General features: G+C 40.8%; 1 protein-coding gene across 2 annotated transcripts; it reads left to right on the top strand.

The window, feature by feature from the left end:
- The first annotated feature begins 1,272 nt into the window (after positions 1-1,272).
- Positions 1,273-25,637, top strand: LOC135544661 (trafficking protein particle complex subunit 13-like). 2 transcript variants are annotated; one of them, XM_064972448.1, is made up of 13 exons: positions 1,273-1,382; positions 13,782-13,850; positions 16,241-16,340; positions 18,214-18,298; positions 18,415-18,542; positions 18,752-18,824; positions 19,275-19,319; positions 19,727-19,744; positions 21,424-21,557; positions 21,820-22,018; positions 24,093-24,193; positions 24,476-24,623; positions 25,337-25,637. In XM_064972448.1, exons 1-13 carry the CDS (start codon positions 1,337-1,339, stop codon positions 25,442-25,444), a joined length of 1,254 nt encoding a protein of 417 aa, XP_064828520.1. In that variant the 5' UTR covers positions 1,273-1,336; the 3' UTR covers positions 25,445-25,637. The 2 variants fall into 2 exon arrangements, with proteins under 2 accessions (XP_064828520.1, XP_064828521.1); XM_064972449.1 differs by lacking the exon at positions 19,727-19,744.
- Positions 25,638-25,650: the final 13 nt, after the last annotated feature.

The following is a 25,650-nucleotide window of genomic DNA, read 5'->3' as shown; positions in this document are numbered from 1 at the left end:
TGGCCAATCCAATACCTTGACTTTGTTGTCCTTAAGGCATTTTGCCACAACTTTTGAAGCATGTTTAGGGTCATTGTCCATTTGGAAGACCCATTTGCGACCAAGCTTTAATAATCTGTCTGTAAACAATTGTTGTGAAAATTACTTGTGTCATGCACAAAGTAGATGTCCTAACCGACTTGAGTGGTTGAAAAAGGAGTTTTAATGACTACAACCGAGGTGTATGTAAACTTCCGAATTCAACTGTAGGTATTAATTGTTGTCTACATATTCTAAGTCAGAACCGTCCAGAGTAGTGATGCTTGTCGAGCGGTCGGGTGCGTTGAAGAGTATGCATTAAGTTTTACTAGCGTTTGAGAGCAGTTGCAGGCCACCGAACGATTGTTGTAAGGCATTGAAGCTGCTGGTGTAGGTTGTGCATAGAACCGGCTTTATATAAGATTTTGCGGGGGCAAATTCTACACTGTGCTCTAACATTGTCTACATTATTAAAATGTATCCAAATGCTACTGTGCTTCTGATTCATTTTCCAGCTGTTGTTTTCACAGCTGTCCTTCCTCTCTCTCCTCGGCTGCTAAGTGTGTGACTGTGAGTGAGTTGGCTCGGCCGTCCCTCACGCACTGTTGGTTCATTGGTTGACACTGCGTGTCTGATTGACAAGAACAACAGGTGAGGCTGTTAGTCTGAGCAGACAGTCAGAACGAATGTGTGTGCGCTTGAGCATTTAGGCCTATATTATTATTTTTATTTTTTCGTTCTTTGAATTAATTAATTATATTCATTTAAATATTTTAATTATTCATATCTTAATTTGTATATATTTTTATAAATAGATTCGGGTCTTCTGATATGCGATCCGGCTCTTAGACTTATTCGCGAAAGACCCATCACTAGTTTAAGGTAGGGACGTGAAATTTGACGTGACACCTGTGTACCACAATGCTATCACGGGGACTGATATTGCGAGATGAAAGGGTTGTCACTAGTTACAACAGCCACAAAATCGAAATTGGCAAAAACTCCTCGCTTGGTGAGCAAAATAAACGCCACCAGCTGGAGAAGACAGATTTTGGTCCCTGTTGTCCCTTTCGCTTCGCCTCTTCCTCTCTGGCTATATCAAAGACAGTACAGAAACTTTGTGGCTATATCGTAAAAATGTATGAAAACTAAAAATATATTTTTGGTCTTAATTTAAGGTTAGGATTAGGCATAAGGTTAGCAGTGTGGCTAAATTTAAAATCTGATTTTAAGAAGATCAATTGTAGAAATAGGCGGGGTTTAGCGATTTGTGGCTGTTGTAACGACCAGGTGAAAGTTCAACCGAACTCCAGACATAATGGAAGTAAATCAGGCAAAACAAGAGCATCTACTTGCATTGAAAGGTATTTTACTGACTTAAATATATCATAACATTGTTTTAAACAATGTACTTAAGCAATATACTCATTTGGGTTGCGTTTGATTTGTCCGTTATGTTGATATCTGAAAAGAAGAGGTTGTTTACATCTGAGACTGACAATTAACTTACTTGCTAATGCGTGGCTAACATAGATGCCAAGTAAACGTCAAATAAGAATATGATGAACAAACTAGCTAAATGCGTAGCTAGTATCGAGTAACCCCCAATCAACAGCAAACTGTTTTAGTTGTATTTCTTTCTTCTTCCAAGAGCCAACCTTTGATAGTAGCTAGCTAATGTTAACGTTACCAATATTCTGTCACATAATTTGCCATATCATGCACAAATTGCAAACTATGTCTAGAGCCTTAGATATGCAGTTTTAGAAACTGGTCTTGGTCTTGTAAGCCTTACATCACAATGTTGATAGCGCACAGGACAGAAGGTTGTGGGTTCGCGAACCACCGTGGACAAGAGTTGGGGTGGAAAGATCTTGTTTATAGTAAAAGGCCTTGATCTATTATCGTATTTTCAGGTCCAATAAAAAAAAAAGCATTTTATAAACATTTCATGTAATTTTACACGTTAGCAGAATGCTTTAATACCACACAAGTTACCGACATTGCAGGATTAGAATGGACATAGAGATAGACATATGTTCATTTTGTCATATTTCCCAAATGCCAAATAATTGTGTCTTGTTTGCAACAAAACGTTCCCTGTTTGCAAATAATTAAATCTGAGACATCATTAGGAATCTGGGCGTGATACTTTCAAAAGTTAGGCCTACCTTTCCACCCCAGACAGAGGCCTATCAATGCAGAAAAATGTAAACTTTAACCGCTGGCTATTCTTCTTCTGTAGTTTAACCCAATGAGAGAAGGCCACAAGTATTTCCCTAAAAGCTGTCTGAGTTTAAACATTGTCTATTGTACAGAAAGTGAATAGCTTAATCAATTGATAATGACAGAATTACATTGCTTAGTCCATTTTTTTGTCTCCTCAGCTATAGAAGGTTGTAGCTCACGCCTCAATCACACTGACTGTCATTGTGCAAAATGGTATGCAGCATCATCGAGATAAACTACATTACCAAAAGTATGTGGAAACCTGCTCGTTGAACATCTCATTCCAAAATCATGGGCATTAATATGAAGTTATGGAGCTGCTGCTGTAACAGCCCTGACTTTTCTGTGAAGGCTTTCCACTAGATGTTGAAACATTGCCGTGGGGACTTTCTTCCATTTAGCCACGAGCATTAGTGAGGTTGGGCACTGCTGTTGGGTGATTAGGCCTGGCTTGCAGTTGGCGTTCCAATTAATTCCAAAGGTGTTCAATGGGGTTGAGGTCTGGGCTGTGTGAAGGCCAGTCAATTTCTTCCACATGGATCTCAACAAACCATTTCTGTATGGACCTCGCTTTGTGCACGGGGGCATTGTCATGCTAAAACAGGAAAGGGCCTTCCAAAACTGTTGCCACGAATAATCTAGAATGTAATTGTATGCTATAGTGTTAAAATGTCCTTTCACTGCAACTAAGGGGCCTAGCCTAAACCATGAAAAACAGCCCCAGATATTATTCCTCCTCCACCAAACTTTACAGTTGGCACTATACATTTGAGCAGGTAGCGTTCTCCTGGCATCCGCCAAACTCAGATTCATCTGTTGGACTGCCACATGGTGAAGCGTGATTCATCACTCCAGAGAATGCGTTTCCACTGCTCCAGAGTCCAATGGCAGCCAGCTTTACACCACTCCAGCTGACACTTGGCATTGCGCGTGGTGATCTTCGGCTTGTGTGCGGCTGCTCAGCCATGGAAACCCATTTCATGAAGCTTCCGATGAACAGTTATTGTTGTGACGTTGCTTCCAGAGGCAGTTTGGAACTCTGGTGTGAGAATTGCAACCAAGGACAAATGATTTTTACGTGCTTCAGCAGTTGGCGGTCCCGCTCGGTGAGCTTGCATGGCCTACCACATCACGGCTGAATTTTCACTTCCCAAAAACAACACTTACGGTTGACCTTGGCAGCTCTAGCAGGGCAGAAATTTGATGAACTGACTTGTTGGAAAGTCATTGAGCTCTTCAGTATGGCCATTCTACTGCCAATGTTTGTCTCTGGAGATTGCATAGCTGTGTGCTTGATTTCATACACCTGTCAGCAACAGGTGTGGCTGAAATAGCCGGATCCACTAATTTGAAGGTGTGTACACATACTTTTGTGTATATATATATTGTATGTATGCAACAAAAGTTCAACATTCACCTTCTACCATTTCTGTAAAGCTGTCTACGCATACAATTTGATGCATACGTTCGATAAATCCAACGTATGCATCACACTGAACGCACTGCGACTGCCTCTGTAAACTAATGCTGCTAGGCAAATGCAGCATTCCATTGGAAATAAATATACTTCTGGTGTACCAAAATGCATTGACGCTGACAGTGTGATTGAGGCATCAGCTTCTGAATGTAAAAGAAACGAAACAATGGTATTCCTATATGCAGTATGGGAGTAATGTCTTTCCCGGGTATTTTACAGCTTGTTTCTAGCATAAAACATCTCGGTCCACTTTATGTAATCGGAATCCATTTTATTTTCTTAATCTTAAATTAACAAGGGGTAGGCTTGTGCTTTTTGACATTTTCTTTAATTAAAGTTAGGCCTATAGCATACCCCCTCAATTCGAGTTTTGGATTTTACTTATAAATCCTTCACTTACATGGAGGTAGGCTATTTAAAGGGTGCATGGTGTATGGAGGAATTGACTGACAAATGTAGGGATGTAGCAGCCTATAGCCTAATTTCTTCTTTCAAACAGGTAGTCCTAGCTCTTATGTATTAAATAGGAAGAAATAGGCACCAACACAAAACCCTCTTGTTGCTAGTAAATTCCAATTACAATGAAGACAGTTTAAATTAATTATGCCTACTCGAATTTGCATACGTTCAGCTGCCTACTTTCAGCACCACGAGCTGTCCATTTCCGATTGCTAGCGCTGCAGGCTGCTGCATCAAGTTTCAGAAACACAATGTAAGTTACTCAAATCTGGCTTATTGAGAGGTCAATAACTCTGATAAATACATAATGGGAAAGAAACATAATGTTTTATAAAATCAATTATATCTAGGTGGTTTGAGTCCTGAATGCTGATTTGGCTGACAGCCGTGGTATATCAGACCATATACCATGGGTATGACAGAACAAATTACGATGGTAATCAGTTTATAATAGCGATAAGGCACCTCATAGCATTATGGTATGTTACAGACTTATTCTTAAATTAATTAAATAAAACAATACACAATACCCCACAATGACAAAGCAAAAACAGGTTTTTATAAATGTTATTACCTTATTTACATAAGTAGTCAGACTTTTTGCTATGAGACAGGAAATTGAGCCCAGGTGCATCCTGCTTCCATTGATCATCCTTGAGATGTTTCAACAACTTCATTGGAGTCCACCTATGGTAAATCCAATTGATTGGACATTATTTTGAAAGGGATACACCTGTCTATGTAAGGTCCCACAGTTGACAGTGCATGTCAGAGCAAAAACCAAGTCATGATGTCGAAGGAATTGTCCGTAGAGCTACGAGACAGGAGTGTGTCAAGGCACAGATCTGGGGAAGGGTATCAAAAAGAATTCTGCAGCATTGAAGGTCCCCAAGAACACAGTGGCCTCCATCATTCTTAAATGGAAGATGTTTGGTAACCAAAATCGCAAATAAAATTAAAATAATGCGTTTGCTCTCCTTAGCCTTTTCTTAACAACACTGTCATCTCAGATTTTCAAAATATGCTTTTGAACCATAGAAATTGACTAATTTGTGTAAGAGTATGCAAAGCTAGCATAGCATTTTGTGTAGCATGTAGCACGCAACATTTTCACAAAAGCCAGATAACCAAATAAATAAAATCATTTACCTTTGAAGAGCTTCTGATGCAATGAGGAGACTCCCAGCCACATACCAAATGCGCAGTGTTTCCTGAAAGCGTCTGTGTGTAGGAAGCGCCTGGCTAAGGCAGTCACCTAAACGTGAAACTTTTTCCGGATTAACTAGACCGAAACATGGCAAACGTTGTTTGGATCATTCTTAAATGGAAGATGTTTGGTGGAAAAATACTGGCACTTTTGCAAATTTCGAGGACACCGGGCGGACACGTTCCTAGAATCTTCCACCTGCCCAGCAAAACTGAGCAATCGGGGGGGAGAAGGACCTTGGTCAGGAAGGTGACCAAGAACCGGATGGTCACTCTGACAGAGCTCCACAGTTCCTCTGTGGAGATGGGAGAGCCTTCCTGAAGGACGGCATCTCTGCAGCACTCCACCAATCAGGCCTTTATGGTGGCCAGACGGAAGCCACTCCTCAGTAAAAGGCACATAACAGCCTGCTTGGAGTTTGCCAAAAGGCAGCTAAAGACTCAGACCACAAGAAACAAGATTCTCTGGTCTGATGAAACCAAGATTGAACTCTTTGGCCTGGATGCCAAGCGTGATGTCTGGAGGAAGCTTGGCACCATCCCTACGGTGAAGCATGGTGGTGGCAACATCATGCTGTGGGGATGTTTTTTCAGCAGCAGTGACCTGAAGAATAATCAGGATCGAGGGAAAGATGAACTGAGCAAAGTACAGAGAGATCCTTGATGAAAACCTGCTCCAGGGCGCTCAGGACCTGAATGGCGCAAAGGTTCACCTTCCAGCAGGACAACGACCCTAAGCACACAGCCAAGACGACGCAGGAATGGCTTCGGAACAAATTTCTGATTGTCCTTGAGTGGCCCAGGCAGAGCCGGGACTTGAACCTGATCGAACATCTCTGGACAGACCTGAAAATAGCTGTGCAGCAACACTCCCCATTCAACCTGACAGAGCTTGAGAGGATCTGCAGAGAAGAATGGGAGAAACTCTCCAAATACAGGTGTGCCAAGCCTATAGCTTCATACCCAAGAAGACTCCAAGCATTCATCTCAGCCCAAGGTGCTTCAACAAAGTAGAGTAAATGGTCTGAATACTTACGTAAAATCAGGCCACACCAGAAAGTCCGAACAAAGGTCAGAGGTCATTCAGTCCCAGTAAGTGTTTCTTTCCCTTATCTACCCTTGTACCTCAGATATTATTTAAAGATATTTCAAACATTTTGTGTACCAGGTTTACTTTGGGTTTTTCAGCACATTTCTTATCAAGAGAAGTGATGTATGCAACCAAAATTCAGAAAATAGATACTTCAGACAATTTTGTTCCCTTTTAAGGTGCATCCTTTCTAACCTGTGAAAAAACCCACTTAAACCGAATAAAAAGACCCCATAAATCAAATTCAGTATTAACATCACCATCAGATATTCTGAACAGATGGGTTGTGTGTGCGTGTGCTGATGTGTGTGGTAACACAGGGTAAAAACAAACATGGCCAGGCCTTACTTGATTGGGAGCTGGGTACCTTTTATACTTAAAATAACTGCAGACTATTACTAACTACTCTCCCAAGGGAACAGCCTCTGGATACATTTCAAAGGGAGCGATATGGACACCCCATCTTCTCCTAAAAGGGAAACTAAGGAAATTTACATTTTTTCTCTTTGCCAAGTCTTAATCAGTAACAGAACAGAACTATATACAAAACAAAACATGATCGAATGTCCTCCCTCCATTCTTTAATCGTTTGTGTTTTAATCTACCTCAACTAGGGTTGCACATGGACATTTCCGGAAAGTTTCCAACCCTTTGCAACCCTAACCCCAACGTTTACTGTAGGTACTATTACCAACCTCTGTTGGATATTCACTATTTGTTTCACACTCATTAATGTATACTATTTTAAGATTTAATATGCAGTAAATCGAGACAGATCTACTCATTAACAACATTTTTAAAGGTTATTTTAGGTTTGTTAACCCCAATGCTGGCGCTTGACACAATTGCTTTTTTAAATTTTACAATTACAATTGTTTCTTTAACGCTACAAACAATTACTCACAATATTAGCTCCACTCTAATTCCTCGTGAGGACCCATCCTCCCTTTAGTCAATTCTATAATTAAGAATTCAGAATAAGACGGAATAAAGTGTCTCATGGGATTAAAAAACCCCACGATTTTCTGAGCTTGCAAGGAATGTTTGGAGGTGCCAATTTGAACTTATCTTTTTAGAATCCATTCCCATGGCATTTTGCATAGATTATCTAACCCCAAAATTGGTTCCACACCCGTCGCCTGTTCGGGACTAAAATCTACGACCGACCCTAAATCTACAACCGATCGTAACACATTGGGACTACTGAATAATCTCAGGCTTTCTAGGTCGCTATCCATCTCCCCAAGATGTCAGAATTAGTGGTAACAGGTGTAGGAACTTGCCTACCTTATTTGCTGTGCCGGCTCCTGTTCCACTGATTCGGACTCTCCAGTTCGACACTAAATCGTGGTGAATCCTGCCGACAACGCCAACTGTTATGTTCTGAACAAACTGAATAAACCTCAAACGGACAACTAGAAATAGCTGGGACACAATCATGAAGTGGAACATACATTTATTGGATATTTCAAACTTTTTTAACAAATCAAAAACTGAAAATCTCTGTTGTTAGCAAAAGTATTCAGCCCCTCATTGGTGTAGTTAATACTTTGTTACTAAAACGCTTCCTTTGTGTGTGCGATTACAGCTGTAAGTCACTTGGGGTATGTCTCTATCAGTTTTGCACATCTGTTTTTGTTCATACTTCACAAAAAATTCTGCACAATTTTATATCTTTATGTTTTGAAGCCTGAAACATGGAACAAAATGGCAAAAGTTCAAGGGGGCCTAGTTCCCATATACCCTTCATTGACCCAACATATCCATATCCTTATACATGTAAAGTAATTAATGAGTTACGGTATGGCAACGTGAATCAGTACATTTCAATTAGAACCGAACGGTAAGTGTGTTTTGCTTTTGTGAAACTATTTTTGATGTAATTTAAAAGTAGAAGGATTTATGTTTCTAGAACTGTACCGCAATTGAGAATAGATTCATGTTTAGAGTATTTGGCTGTTTTGACTTCCAGAGCAAATTTGCCCATTTAAACAGAGCATGTGTCCTTGGCCAATAAGGAGTAACGTTAGGCTCCTTTAGTCCATTATTGGGATAACTGTAACCGAGCTATGTATAACTTATTTAGCTAATATTGGATGATGTCTTCCGAGCTATACATATTTGGCTACTAAACTCCGCAAAAAAGAAACTGTCAACTGCGTTTATTTTCAGCAACCTTAACATGTGTAAATATTTGTATGAACATAAGATTCAACAACTGAGACGTAAACTGAGCAAGTTCCACAGACATGTGACTAATATAAATGGAATAATGTGTCCCGAAGAAAGGGGAGGTCAAAAGTAACAGTCAGTATCTGGTGTGGCCACCAGCTGCATTAATGTTGAATCTATTTTCATTTTTGGAAAAATAACTTTCCCAAAATTAATGGGCTATTTTGTCAGGACAAGATGCTAGAATATGCATATAATTGACAGCTTAGGATAGAAAACACTCTAAAGTTTCCAAAACTGTAAAAAATATTGTCTCTGAGTATAACAGAACTGATATTGCAGGCAAAAGTCTGAGAGAAATCCAATCAGGAAGTGACTCATGTTTTGAAAGCTCTGCGTTCCGATGCGTCTCTATTGAGCAGTGAATGGGCTATCAACCAGATTCCTTTTTCTACGTATTCCCTAAGGTGTCTACAACATTTTGACGTAGTTTCACGCCTTTATGTTGAAGAATGAGCGTAAGCGACTACATTGTGTAAGTGTCCGGCTGAGGGCTCTCAGAGTATTTCTTGCGTAATAGACAGAGGTAGCTATTTTTCCTCCCGGTCTTACTGAAAATACAGCTGTCCCGGTGGATATATTAGCGAATAGATATTTGAAAAACACCTTGAGAATTGATTATAAACAATGTTTGTCATGTTTCTGTCGATATTATGGAGCTAATTTGGAATATTTTTCGGAGTTGTCGTGACTGCAATTTCCGGTCAAATTCTCAGCCAAATGTGAAGAACTATTTTGGCTACAAAAATTATATTTTTTGGGAAAAAAGGAACATTTGCTATCTAACTGGGAGTCTCGTGAGTGAAAACATCCGAAGCTCATCAAAGGTAAACGATTTAATTTGATTGCTTTTCTGATTTTCGTGACCAGGTTGCCTGCTGCTAGCGAGGCATAATGCTATGCTAGGCTATCGATAAACTTACACAAATGCTTGTCTTGCTTTGGCTGTAAAGCATAATTTCAAAATATGAGATGACAGGGTGATTAACAAAAGGCTAAACTGTGTTTCACTATATTTCATGAATATGAATATTTTCTAGAAAATATTTTTTGTCCTTTTTTTTGTCCGTTGCGTTATGCTAATTGTGTAGTTGATGACAACGCTCCCGGATCCGGGATGGGTAGTTACAAGAAGTTTGTACTGCAGTGCATCTCCTCCTCATGGACTGCATCAGATTTGCCAGTCCTTGCTGTGAGATGTTACCCCACTCTTCCACCAAGGCACCTGCAAGTTCCCAGATATTTCTGGGGGAATGGCCCTAGCCCTCACCCTCCAATCCAACAGGTCCCAGATGTGCTCAATGGGATTGAGATCCAGGCTCTTCGCTGGCCATGGCAGAACACTGACATTTCTGTCTTGCAGGAAATAATGCACAGAACGAGCAGTATGGCTGGTGGCATTGTCAGGATGAACCTGCAGGATGTCTTCCCTGTAACGCACAGTGTTGAGATTGCCTGCAATGACAACAAGCTCAGTCCGATGATGCTGTGACACACAGCCCCAGACCATGATGGACCCCCCCCCACCTAGAAATCGTAACGTGTAACGCTCATTCCCTCGATGATAACGGCAAATCCGACCATCAACCCCTGGTGAGACAAAACCGCGACTCGTCAGTGAATAGCACTATTTGCCAGTCCTGTCTGGTCCAGCGACGGTGGGTTTGTGCCCATAGGTGACGTTGTTACCGGTGATGTCTGGTGGGGACCTGCCTTACAACAGGCCTCCAAGCCCTCAGTCCAGCCTCTCTCAGCCTGTTGTGGACAGTCTGAGCACTGATGGAGGGATTGTGCGTTCCTGGTGTAACTCGGGCAGTTGTTGTTGCCATCCTGTACCTGTCCTGCAGGTGTGATGTTCGGATGTACCGATCCTGTTCAGGTGTTGTTACAAGTGGTCTACCAATGTGAGGACGATCAGCTGTCTGTCCTGTCTCCCTGTAGCGCTGTCTTAGGCGTCTCACAGTACGGACATTGCAATTTATTGCCCTGGCCACATCTGCAGTACTCATGCCTCCTTGCAGCATGCCTAAGGCACATTCAATCAGATGAGCAGGGACCCTGGGCATCTTTCTTTTGGTGTTTTTCAGAGTGAGTAGAAGGGTCTCTTTTTTAGTGTCCTAAGTTTTCATAACCATGACCTTAATTGCCTACCGACCGTAAGCTGTTAGTGTCTTAACAACCGTTCCACAGGTGCATGTTCATTAATTGTTTATGGTTAATTGAACAAGCATGGGGAAACGGTGTTTAAACCCTTTACAGTGAATATCTGTGAAGTTAATTCATAGAAATCCAAATATCTTTGAAAGACAAGGTCCTGAAAAGGGGACATTTCTTTTTTTTGCTGAGTTTGGTTACCATTACTACTGTTTTAGATGGAGGATAGCCGTTGTTACTTAGGTAGTGTAAAGTATAGCACAGAGAATTTTCCACCTACCATTACTTGACGACACTTTCTCAATTCCCGACTTGGAAGACAACACGTGTCTTCTAAACTTCTATTGCTAGTTGCAGGTGGTTTGTTTGAATTTAGAAAAAGCTCCGTTATTAAATTATAGCTGGAATGTTTACGCCGCCATCTTTGTTAGGGTATGTGTTACAGGTATTAGGGTTTCCCTAATATTATCACAGATGAAAGGTGAAGTTATCATTTGGTATTACCGTTGTAAAGTAAGAGGATTTGCAGCATCATATAGAGCTGGGGTAGCTGCCCAATTACTTTTTGAGAAGGTTCGGTCACACATTTGTTAGGTGGCAAAGGTCTGGATTGATATTGTCATTTATCGGTGTTGTAACAAACCCCCACCTCTTAAATCCATGCACCTTCAAACTGTTCACTTCTTAAACCCATGCGCCTTCAAACTGTTTTGTTCGCTGAGAAAAAATGTTGCAGTGTTATAGCTAATTTCCTGCAATTCTACACATTGTTCCATGCCTTGTGTGGGTAAATCCATTTGAATTAAAAAACATTTTGACATCACTCCTTTTGATTTGAACCAAAACTTCCATTCATATTTGCCTTTTGAAGAAGTGGTCAGAAAGATAAAGGTGCTGAAATTTGACCTATTTTGCCCACAATACCAATGGAAAATATAAATGGTTGAGATTTGATAAAATCTAAAAGTTTACAAACAGGGTTGTCAAACTATATATATTTTTTTAATAGAAAAAAATACTTTTATAACCTTAAATGTCAATTATCTAAAACGTTATAATTTTTTTCATATTAACATTTTTTTTTAACCTTTTATTTTACTAGACAAGTCAGTTAAGAACAAATTCTTATTTTCAATGACGGCCTAGGAACAGTGGGTTTACTGCCTGTTCAGGGGCAGAATAACAGATTTGTACCTTGTCAGCTCGGGGATTTGAACTTGCAACCTTTTGGTTACTAGTCCAACGCTCTAACCACTAGGCTACACTGCCGCTATGTTGTAGCTTAGACCCCACTTTACATCATCTGAGTGTTTTGTGTTGTCCCTGCCATTGGTTGAGACACGACATGTTCTTGAATACAGGGTGGGTGTCATGTTTTGGCTGATAAATGTACTAAAATGGAAATAACATTTTAACTTTCAAATGGTACCACATCAGAGAATGTTGACTTGAATGGGAATATCTGTTGTTTTAAATTATACTGTCAATCCTCCATAGGAAACCTATTGAAATCATAAAAATATAGATAATAAAATGGGCATAACCATTTAAGTTGACATTTGACATTGGGTGGACCGGCGGCTTTCTTTGTGGTAGTAATTAAAGTAAAAATGACAATGGTGTACCAGCTAAATTGCAGTGGTCTGAATGATTGGTCCATTCTATTCATTATATATCTATGATTGAAATGACACCCACCCTGTGGCTAGTTATTTCATAGTTTTGATGTCTTCACTATTATTCTACAATGTAGAAAATAGTAAAAATAAAGAAAAACCCTTGAATGAGTAGGTGTGTCCAAACATTTTACTGGTACTGTATATATGTGTTCCTTATCTTTCAGTGATGGGGTCAAAGCTTAAACAGTTCAAAAGATGGAGCCAGAGTCTGTTTATTACAACCACATCTAGCGACTACCTATGAACCACGTGCGATTTTTAACCTAAATTAAAGAGCCACTGAATACATTGATTGGCACGTGTGTTTTTCTGTTGCTGATTAGAGAAACAAGATAGAAGTGTTGCAGGTGTGTTTCCTGACCTATTCCGCATTTGGTTAATGATGTTTGTCCACCATGAGACACTAGATGTGGAAGCCTATTTCACTTCCTCAGAATTAATCTAAGATAACTCAATAAATCTGTAATTAATTTAATGTTTTTTCTGAGGATGTTTTAGTTGCACAATTTTACATCTAACTGAGGTGTTTGGTGCTGTATTTTTCAAGTAATTTTTTTGTTGTGTTGTCTTACAGTATGTAAACAAAGTCGGAGCTGCTAGGCGTGTCTGTCTCACTGTCTATGCTATTGGATAGAGAGCCACATCTGTTCACCCCATGTTAGTGCGAAAATGGACATCAAATCAAAACCCAACCTTCGTTTACGCTTCGATCACACACATTTTGGTACACCAGAATTACATTAATTTCCAATGAAACGCTGCGTTTGCCTTGCAGCGTTGCAGAGGCAGTTGCAGTACGTTCTGTGTGGTGCGTACGTTGGGTTTGCGTCAAACTGTATGCGTTGACGGCTTGACAGAAATAGTAGCAGAAGGTGAATGTTGTTGCATACATATCCAGATGATGCTGCGTGCTCGTTTGCGCAATGACGCTGTCAGTATGATCGACGCGTTACCCGTTGACTCACGGATGTTCCAAACTCCGTTTTAGACGAGATGGACTTGATGACCAAAATGATCCTATTTACACTTTGTAGTACATTTTGACACTAGAATAACAGTTTCTGACTCATATCGATGCCAAAGGCACTCGTTGCTTTTTAAAGGCAGTTGCTCTTTGAAGTGTCAAATAGCATGTTATTTCATGTTAACATGGAATTTTGATCTAGAATTGCAAGCAAGTAAACTAGCCTTACCCTAACTGAACTATTTTATCTCTTTTATCCTCTGCCTTTCACAGTGATGCGGTTAACAAAACCCACACTCTTCACTAACATGCCAGTGACATGTGAAGATAGAGACCTCCCAGGTAAGCATCTTGGTTATTTTTTTCTGCCAACAGGTAGTGGAGTTGTATAATCTTTGTTAGGCCTATCCAATTTTCTTTGCAGCTGTAATTCAAAATAAATGACCGGCATATCAATATAGAACAGAGAAAAGCTAAAAAGTCTTGAGTCAATATGCATTCAACCCCTTTGTTATGGCAAGCCTAAACAAGTTCAGGAGTGAAGATTTGCTGAACAAGTCACATAAAAAGATGCGTGGACTGTGAATGACTACCCCATCTCTGTACCCCACACATACAATTATCTGTAAGGTCCCTCAGTCGAGTAGTGAATTTCAAGCATAGATTCAATCACAAAGACCAGGAAGGTTGTCCGATGCATCGCAAAAAAGTGCACCTTTTGGTAGATAGGTAAAAAAAAACAAAAGGATATCCCTTTGAGCTTGGTGGAGTTATTCATTAAGCTTTCGATGGTGTATCAATACACCTAGTCACTACAAAGATACCGGCATCCTTCCGGAGAGAAAGACAATCGCTTAGGGATTTCACCATGAGGCCAATTAAAACCGTTACCGAGTTTAATGGCTGTGATAGGTGTGGCCAATTAGTGGTGCGGCCAACACACCTGAACTCACGCAACAATATAGAGGACAGAAAAAGTTTTGTTGATGCTGAGAATGGAATGTATGTTTTAAAATAACCTTCTTTGAACGTTACTAATGTTTTCTTGTGGTTTTTATGGAAAGTTTTTTTTTTTTTTTTTTTTTTTATTAATGTTCTGTGAACATGACTTTAAATGGAACCATGAGGAAAATGTTATACTGAAGTACGGAAATTTCCACTATTGGAGAACCCAATGTCAAACCAGTTGCAGAACGTTCCTAGAACATTACCCAAATTTAAATGAGATGCAACCATGTTTGAACTTTTAGGAAACATTCTGTTAAAGAAAATTTTTGTTTTGTCAAGTTCCTTAAATGTGCTGAGAATATTCCAAATCCAAACAGCTATCCTGCACCATTCCCAGATATTTGTGGGAAGGATGTATGCTAAATAACCATAGCACAACCATACTCTCACCAAGCTCTTAAGAAACATGGTTCTCAAAACATTACATGCTAGCTGGGTACTAACCTAAATGAGAGTGAAAAGAAGGAAGCCTGTACACAATAAAAATATTCCAAAGCATGCGATTGGCCTATATGGATATGACTGTTTCTTACAGAAGTAATATGAAACGCATATGCATAACCATGGTACCAATTGAAAGGGAACCATTTGGAGATTATGCTAAATTGATTAGACTGACGCTGACGACACAACCGTTCACAAGACTGAATCCAAACATTACACTGATTTTATGTGCATTTTATATTTAATGTACTTTTCACTGCATTTGTTAATGAAATTTGAAAATTCTCTGGATCCATTCAGTTGCATGATAAGAATATTCCTGGAGAATGTGTTGTAGGTGCAGCATAAGACAAAAGAATTACAAGTGTTTGAGTGAAAGGACTAACTGGTGTCTCCAAGTGGCCACAGCTCTCCAAAGTGTGCACATTTCTTAAATAATTTCAATGCACTTTTATGACTCAACTATAAGGGGCTGTTTTGAGCTCTCCCAGCTGTGCTGTTGAGGAACTACAGCAAGCACACTTGTAGTTGTATTGAACACAACCCTGCATCACAGCCATCACACAATTACTGTTCCAAAAAACGGTCCATTATAAATCACAATCTACGTCAGGTGGGCATCATTTGAAAGCTTGTTCTATTGTCAACATGACTAGCTAAGTTTTTTTTATAGAAAATGATATTATAGTGTTAGGTTTTCACAAGGCAATTCAGGTAAACTGATTATATAACTATATATTATTGGATGTATTGTATTTTGTATTGTTTTAGTGAGTATTGGTATAGTGTGCTGTGTAAAGGCACTTACCTGCCCAGGGACTACGGGTGCACATTAGCTTTTGGCTAACCCCAGCACATTTGCATGGATGTTGTGATGTAGATAAATATGCATTGTCCCGCGATGATAATTTAGTGTTTTTCATTTTGGAGGCCTGCCTACTGCAATGTGAGCACTGGGCTGGTAACCCAACGCCACGGAACCCATAAATCACAGTGACACTTCTGGGTAGGGATGCTATTTATACCAGGGTGGAGAAATTAGACGAAGGCATAGCCGTAAATCAAGATGAACGACTAGAACACTATATTTCAGAGACAGAAAATAAATTGTGATTGTTTTTTATGCCACCCAGCTCTCATATCTTCCACACTGCTCCTCTGAAGCCTTTTACTCAGAGATTTAGAATATTGACATTGATCATCAATATTTCATTTACAAAACTAACATGATGGGAAATCTGATGAGACCTGACGATTGTGTGTGCGCGTGCATTCTACAGGAGATTTGTTGGGTCGGCTCATGAAGGAGGATCCATCCACTATTAAAGGAGCAGAGGCTTTAATGCTGGGAGAGATGCTCACACTACCTCAGAACTTTGGGTAATAAACACTACAGCCCTTTGAACCCTTTTACATATATAGAACAGGATGAAATGTCTAGAGAAGCACCCACAACTAGCTTTTAACATTCAGTTTACACTAAATGTACAAAACATTTAGAACTTTCTTCCTAATATTGCCCTGAGAACAGCAATTTGTCGGGGGAATGGACTCTACAAGGTGTTGAAAGCGTTCCACAGAGATGCTGGCCCATATTGACTCCAGTGCTTCTCACAGTTGTGCCAAGTTGGCTGGATGTCCTTTGGGTGGTGGACCATTCTTGAAACACATGGGGAAACTGTTGAGTGTGAAAAACCCAACAGCGTTGCAATTCGTAACCCCTTGACCTTTTTCGCTGACATCACCCTTCTGCTTCTGTGGTGAAAGGTAGCAGATCTAGAGGGGTATTTGTCAGACCATGCGACATCCCAGAAATCGGTCTTTTCACCAAAACGTCTGTAGCGTCCAAACGGTTTGGCCTAGAAACCAACCGATTGAATGCTGAGACTCTCATGAACACAATGGTGTTCTCCATTTTTGGTAGTGGAAGTATACAGTGCATTTGGAAAGTATTTAGACCCCTTTTACTTTACACACTTGTACATTACAGCCTTATTTCTAAAATGTATCAATCTACACACAATACCCCATAATTACAAAGCAAAATTAGTACTTTGTTGAAGCACCAACAATTACAGCCTTGAGTTTTCTCTCCAGAGATGTTCGATCAGGTTCAAATCCCGGCTCTGGCTGGGCCACTCGAGGACATTGAGACTTGTCCCAAAGCCAGTCCTGCGTTGTCTTGGCTGTGTGCTTAGGGTCGTTGTCCTGTTGGAAGGTGAACCTTCGCCCCAGTCTGAGGTCCTGAGTGCTCTGGAGCAGGTTTTCATCGAGGATCTCTCTACTTTGCTCTGTTCATCTTTCCATCGAACCGGACTAGTCTCCCAGTCCCTGCCTCTGAAAAACATCCCCATAGCATGATGTTGACACCACCATGCTTCCTCCAGACATGACGCTTGGCATTCAGGTCAAAGAGTTGAATCTTGGTTTCATCAGACCAGAGAATCTTGTTTCTCATGGTCTAAGAGTCCTTTAGGTGCCCTTTAGCAAACTCCAAGCGGGCTGTCATGGGCCTTTTTACTGAGGAGTGGCTTCCATCTGGCCACTCTACCAGACACACCTGATTGGTGGAGTTCTGTAGAGATGGTTGTCCTTTTGGAAGGTTCTCCCATCTCCACAGAGGAACTCTGGAGCTTTGTCACAGTGACAATTGGGTTCTTGGTCAACTCCCTGACCAAGGCCCTTCTCCCCCAATTGCTCAGTTTGGCCGGGCGGCCAGCTCTAGGAAGAGTCATGGTGGTTCCAAACTTCTTCCATTTAAGAATGATGGAGGCCACTGTGTTCTTGGGGACCTTCAATGCTGTAATTAAGTTGTGGAAACATCTAAATGATGATCAATGGAAACAGGATTTACCTGAGCTCAATTTTGAGTTTCATAGCAAAGGGTCTGAAAATGTATGTAAATAAGGTATTTCTGTTTTTAATTTTTAATACATTTGCACACCACACACACACACACACACACACACACACACACACACACAAAAACTGTTTTCACTTGGTCATTATGGGTTATTGTGTGTAGATCGATGAGGAAACAAATTAATAAGGCTGTAACTTAATAAAATATGAAAAAGGTCAAGGGGTCAAAAAGTCAATACTTTCCAAATGCACTGTATATGGAGATGTATACCATACATTAATAATTTTCACTGAAAAGAAGTGTTGTTTCTGGTCTTCAGTGGGCATTGTTTTTGTGTGTAGTCCCTTGTCTTTGTGTGTGACACTTGCGTACTAACTTTCCTCTGCACAGAAATATTTTCCTTGGCGAGACCTTCTCAAGTTACATTAGTGTGCACAATGACAGCAGCCAGGTGGTCAAGGACATACTCGTCAAGGTACAATACAGATTTACATCAATCCAATGGAAGCATCTTTCATCTCTGACTCCACTTGTCCTATTCACACTCCTTTAAGTGAAATCCCTCTCTTTTTTTTTGTCATGTCTTTACAGGCAGACCTGCAGACCAGCTCTCAGAGGTTAAACCTATCAGCGTCCAACAACGCAGTCACAGAGCTGAAGCCTGAGTCCTGCGTTGATGATGTCATCCACCATGAAGTCAAAGAGATTGGGACTCACATGTACGTTTTCTTTTCTGACATGGAGTCCATCTGGAATGACACCCTATTCCCCATATAGTACCCAACATTTGATCAGTGCTCTATATAATTCTGGGGAAAGGGTGTCACTTCGAGACACAGCTATGGGGCAGATGTACATCAACACATCTGCGAAGATGCATAGGAAATGATGAGTGCTAACATGCAAAGAATTTGTGTCTCTACTCCAGTTTGGTTTGTGCAGTCAGTTATACCACACAGGCTGGAGAGAAGCTGTACTTCAGGAAGTTCTTCAAATTTCAGGTGAGTTTCAAAGCATCCTTTATTTGAACTCTCCCATTCCCCCTCACTGAGTTATATTGGAAGAGCAGACCTCAACCCTGAACAATGTCACTGGTCCACGTCTGCTAAGTAACTAAAATGTCCATGTAAAAAGGCAATAGCACACTAGCTTTGGCTTTTGACTACCGAACAATCTCACTAGCTACTATCCTCAGTCTCAGACGGGATCTACAATGAAACTAAATCTAACTTCTCCAGTAATACTTTTTTGTATAAGATATACCGACTGTTTTAAATCAAATTTATTGGCTCATGGATTTAAGTATTTTTTTGTTACCAGAGATAAATGGCTATATTTTTGTTGTTGTTGTGAAGGAAGATTTTTATTTTTATGGCTGTTGAATGGAGGAATGGTTTGAGAAATCATTTGAGACATTTGCATCATTTAGCTTGCAATGTATTCTCAATCAGGTTCTGAAGCCGCTCGACGTCAAAACCAAGTTCTACAATGCAGAGGTATGTTTGTTTCTCTCTTTCTCCCAGCTGCACTTACCTCACTGTTTTTCATTACCTGTACCATAACAATGACAAATAGTCATCTTACCAGCGTATTCAACGTTCCACCTTCCACCTTTGTCAACATACTTTAGCTATCTTCACTCATATATAGTCACATCTTTTCTCCATACATTTCCACTATCAATTCAGCAATTGGTTTTTAATTTGATGGTTTGCTGTATGTCATGTTTCATTCCATGGTCAGGCATTTTCCATTGGTAACGCATATAGTAAAATTTGCAGATTTTCTCTCATAGTACTGTTTCATAGTTTCATTCGCTAGAGCATCAGATGTATTGTCACTTTCATTTGACATGTAACCTTCATGTGTTTATTGTCTCTTGTGTTTTTGTTTTCTCCATTAGAGTGACCTCAGTTCTGTGGTAATAGTTTTTTCTGTTTTCACTGCTCTTAACCCTCGCTTTCTTAATCATTTTTGTTGCAGCAATGTCTGTCTCTTTCTGTAGGAAATGAGCAAGAGCAAAGGCAAAATAATTAAAAGGCATGCATGGAAGTTAACACTCTATTGTGGGAAATAAAAGTCTGTAGAAAACTCAATGGTACAGTAGCCTGGCTGATGCGAGGGAGAGCTGTGACACTGCTCTGTTGATGATACAATATTTGCACAGAAATTGGCTTGAGCTTTGATTGGTTCTCTCTCTCAAAAATAAATCAAATCTGGGGGGTTGAGACCTTCTTCGTTGTTTGGATTTTAAAATCCAACAGTTGTATTGGAAGGGGGCAGCGATTGGGAGCTGTGTGGGGCTGTCCATGTGGGTGTTTGAGCGAGAAAGACATGGAGGAGAACCAATCGGTAAAAAAGCACAGGCCCCTTCAATAGCAACGCATCATGCCGAAAACATCCAAATAAACTTTCCAGACTGTGAAGTCAGGAAGGTTTCAAGTTTGGTTTCAGCCGGATGAGAGAGATATTACTTTTCACAAGGAAACCAGAGGTATCATGCTGCCTTAATAAAAGTCCATGAAATGCTTTTTCCACTGTTTTGCCGTTGCTCTGATTTTTCCTCTTCGATGATTTTTCCCTCTTGCTAACTCATCTCTCACAGGACTTTCTCAGCCCTAGACAAAATTGGTGTAGGGCTGTGAAATGGCACCCTATTCCCTATATAGTTCACTACTTAGGGCTCTGGTCAAAAGTAGTGCACTATAGTGAATAGGGTACTATTTCAGACAAAGCCTAGGTCTGTATGATTGTAGTGTGGTTTCCATTTCAACACTTCTTTTGAATGATTGGATTCAGAATGTAGATTTGAATGATATCTCTTATGTAAAGGGCTGTACGTTTGAATGATGTTTATGGCGTTGGTGATTTTATAAATCTGATTTGTAAATGTATATGTTTATTTCACTCTTTTAACTGAAAGAAACTCTCAAGAGTCCAAATAGATCTGATCAAGTGTAACATTGTTCACATAAAGCTATGGCCAAAAATAGCTGCACTACATGGGGTATAAGGTGCTATTTGAGATGTGTCAGATCTGAGGGTTTGGGTTGGGTGGATGACTGGTCAGCCTCGAGATGGGAAGTCGGGGTGCTATGCTCTGTAACAACAACCCCAATCTGTCAGTCTGGCAGAATGTTACTGACTGTGGTCCCTACTTAATCACTAGCCTTTGGATTAAAGGCATGAACTAATCTCGGAGCACTCCTCTGTTCAGTTCAGTACTAATCCACTCCTCAAAGGTAAACTGAGCAGACTTTTCCATTTGGGCCCCACTGGTTGATTTTTCATAGGACAAAGAAACAAAAACCCTGTCTTACTGGAGTTCTAATGTCTAACATTTCAGGCACATTCATACAGTACATGTCTAAATTATACAGGAACTTTGTGGTGTTTTCCAGATTCTACCTGTATAAATCACATGTGAGCAGAATAATGTGACACACACTAGGCCCAAATTAAATCTACAATATCCCCTTGAGTGGCCAATATAAGTACATTGAAAGGGGATTGAAGTCGAAGTGCTGCCCAGTTAGATCCTTTGAGGTGTTCCTCTAGTTAGTATTGGCGTCTAACGTTAGCGCCGACCCCTGACCCCAGACAGACGAGGTGTTCCTGGAGGCCCAGATCCAGAACATCACCACGTCGTCCATGTTCATGGAGAAAGTATCCCTGGAGCCCTCCGTGATGTACAACGTCGCCGAGCTCAACACCGTGGAGACTGAGGACGAAGGGTAAGGGAGACACGCACACATTTTGATTGTGCAGTAAAATAAAGGGGAACCGAGTTTCTAGTGTCAGTACTTTATTTTACTGCTTTTTTGTTTTGTTACAACATTTAGAAAGGGAAAGCTGTATGACTTCTGATTTGGAAACTATGCTGCTTACAAAATACAGCATTCACTTGGCCAGGTTTTGTCAGTGTAGCTGGAGACGCCCCCACTATATGTCAAAGGTAATAGGTTTTCAGACTTCTCCACCCTGACTGTGTTCCAGAACGTCTACATTTGGGAAGATGTCTTACTTGCAGCCCATGGACACGCGCCAGTATCTCTACTGTCTGAAGCCCAAGCCAGAGTTTGCAGAGAAGGCGGGCAGCATCAAGGGCGTGACGGTGATCGGCAAACTGGACATTGTGTGGAAGACCAACTTAGGAGAAAGAGGAAGGCTGCAGACAAGCCAGCTACAGAGAATGGTACCCGTACATTATCAGTTAGAGTATATGATTCCTAGTCACAGTATACAGTGTGATGGTGCATAACAGGACATTCTCCGTCTCAATAGTGTCTTTGTGGTTATTTGTTGAGTGGTGGTGATGTTTAGTATTGGTGATGATGTTGAGTGGTGGTGTTGATGCTGTTATTGTTTTTTGTCAGTCATACCTGGGCTGTTGCCGAATGTGACTCATTGGAGAATTGCAATGGAAAATTAGCAAAGCTCAAGATGATTGTATTCGCAGCATTGACAAAAGCTCAGCCTTCAACACCATAGTACCCTCCAAGCTCATCATTAAGCTTGGGCCCCTAGGCCTGAACCCTGCCCTGTGCAACTGGACTTTCTGACGGGCCGCGCCCAGTTGTTGAAGGTAGGAAACAACACCTCCACTTTGCTGATCCTCAACACAGGGGTCTCACATGGGTGTGTGCTTATGCCCCTCCTGTACTCCCTGATACCCATACGTGGCAACGCCTCCAACTCAATCATCAGTTTTGCAGACGACACATTAATAGGCCTGATTACCAATAATGACGAGACAGCTACAGGGAGGAGATGAGGGCCCTGGAGGAGTGGTGCTAGAAAAATAACCTCTCCCTCAACGTCATCAAAATGAAGGAGCTGATTGTGGACTACAGGAAACGGCAGAGGGAGCACGCCCCCATCCACATCAACGGGACCTCAGTGGAGAAGGTGAAAAGCTTCAAGTTCCTCGGCGTACACATCACTGACAATCTGAAATGGTCCACCCTCACAGACACTGGTGAATAAAGCACAACAGCGCCTCTTCAACCTCAGGAGGCTGAAGAAATTTGGCTTGGCTTCTAAGACCCTCACAAACTTTTACAGATGCACAATTGAGAGCATCCTGTCGGGGAGTATTACCGCCTGGTATGCCAACTGCAACCGCAGGGCTTTCCAGAGGGATGTACGGTCTGCCCAACGCATCACCGGGGCACATTGCTTGCCCGACAGCACCCAATGTCACAGGAAGGCCAAAAAGATCATCAAGGAGATTAACCACCCGAGCAACAGCCTGTTCATCCCTCTACCATCCAGAAGGTGAGGTCAATACAGGTGCATCAACGCTGGGACTGAGAGACAGCTTCTATCTCAAGGCAATCAGACTGTTAAATAGCCATCACTAGCTGGCTACCACCTGGTTACTCAACCCTGCACCTTAGAGGTTGCTGCCCTATATACACATTTAACCTTTTATTTAACTAGGCAAGTCAGTTAAGAACAAATTCTTATTTACAACGACGGCCTACCGGGGAACAGTGGGTTTAACTGTCTTGTTCAGGGGCAGAACGACCGATTTTTACCTTGTCAGCTTGGGGATTCAATCCAGGAACCTTTTGGTTACTGGCCCAACGCTCTAACCACTAGGCTACCTGGCACCCCCTAAACATGGAATCACTGGCCACTTTAATAATGTTTACATACTGTTTTACTAATTTCATATGCATATACTGTATTCTATCCTACTATATTTTAGTCAATGCTACTGACATTGCTCATCCTAATATTTATATATTTCTTAATTTCATTATTTTAATTTAGATTTGTGTGTATTGTTGTAAATTGTTATATACTATTGCACTGTTGGAGCTAGGAACTCCAGCAAGCATGTCGCTACACCCGCAATAACATCTGCTAAATATGTGTATGTGACCAATAACATCTGCTAAATATGTGTATGTGACCAATAACATCTGCTAAATATGTGTATGTGACCAATAAAATTTGATTTGAATATATTCTCAATTGGGAAATGCAGTCATTCTACACGGTTTCCAAATTGGCCTACAATTGCATCACAAATTGCGTATCAACCAAACGACCACCCAAAAACACAAAAAGCGGAAAATTTAACAAAGTACAAAACACAGTGCAATCTAAAGTGGCCTCAACCATGGTCCCAGATGCCCTTCTTGATGCCTAACATGAAGAAAATCGGTCCAAAATTGTAGGCGGTAAATCCGGGAAAATGTACATACCAACGTTTCTGGCTTCATCAAGGTATTTATTTTTTCCCCTCTTGTCGCCACCAGGCTCCAGGTTACGGAGACGTCAGGCTATCGCTGGAGATGATCCCAGACACAGTCAACCTAGAGGAACCCTTCGACATCACCTGTAAAATCACCAACTGCAGGTATAGTCGAACAGACTCCTCAAATATTATTGCACACCAGGGGTGGGGTTATATAGCGTTTCAATTCACTTGACTGAATTCAATTAAAAATGAATTAAAATGGAATTGACCTCTTCTCTGCTATACGCATGTACTGATCTCTATACGCTTTCGTCTTCTCCCCTGTCTGTCATTGTCATGCCATTTCATTCATGTACAAGAAGGAATGACAACCGATAGTCAGATGGCTTGGTTAAAGAACATACTGATGTGTAACCAGGCTGGTTGTGTGTGTTGTTGCAGTGAGAGGACCATGGACCTGGTGCTGGAGATGTGTAACACCTGCTCCATCCACTGGTGTGGTGTATCAGGGAGACAGCTTGGCAAAGTCAGCCCCAGTGCCTCACTCTCTTTGCCCCTCAAACTCCTCTCCTCTGTCCAGGGACTGCAGGTATTTCTAAAGTTATAATACTTGGTAACCTAGGTTAAAGGTTAAAGCAGAGAGGTATCAAGCTTTAATACTTGTCACAAGCATGTAATACAATATTTGTTTTTGTCTTTTTAACAAGGCTTATAATATGTTATGTCCCTCGATCCATAACATTTTCAACATTGTGAGATGATTCAAATATATTATAAGGCCATATCATTTTAATGACATGTTTAACGAATGCCCCACTTCACTTTTCCCCAAAAATAAAAATGGCATCTGAAAAATGAAAAAGTTGCAATATTCTAGCAGATAAAGAATGTCCTCAAGCCCCCAGTAAAGAGAGAGACACAACCTCCTCATGGCTGAACTTTGACTCTTATCTTCCCCAAGAGGCTAAAATCTGATTAGGTCACGAGCTGTTGAACTACGTTTGCTATAGTATTTTAGCAAGAAGGTCCACTTTTCAATGTTTTATTTACTCGCTCGCCTTGACAATAAATCCATTAAACATTCAATTGGCCTAAATGGTGTCATACATGCTCCATGACAAGTTTTCCAATGCATTGTAACTGCATCACAATGCATCATACCTGGATGCTTTTATAGTGTTACCCACAAAGCATATGACCCTGTATGTCTTATTCGTATGTTCCGTCTCACTTTGACTGTTAATAGTTCAAAATATATTACTCATAATAATCCCAACTAATTACCATTTTCTTATATTTCAGAGTATATCCGGCCTGAGACTAACCGACACATTTCTGAAGAGGACGTATGAATACGATGACATTGCACAGGTGTGTGTGGTCTGTCCATACATGAGCCGGGAGAGCTAAGACCTTTCCAGACCCTTCTAGAACCCAGCACTATAAATCTCAAATCGCCATGCACCAACTTCCAAACTCTGCACCTACTATCACCTTACAGTACACACCCCAAGGTTATCATGTTTTAACAGATGTTATGTTTTTAATGTTTACTTTGCAAAAAAAATCTGGATTTTAAATGTGAATAAAAGCGGTAATTTAATCCATGGTTGGTT

This window comes from Oncorhynchus masou, chromosome 8 (assembly GCF_036934945.1).
Source record: "Oncorhynchus masou masou isolate Uvic2021 chromosome 8, UVic_Omas_1.1, whole genome shotgun sequence".
NCBI lineage: Eukaryota > Metazoa > Chordata > Actinopteri > Salmoniformes > Salmonidae > Oncorhynchus > Oncorhynchus masou.
The sequence above is the reverse complement of the archived record's forward strand: the minus strand, read 5'-3'. Positions and strand labels throughout refer to the sequence as shown.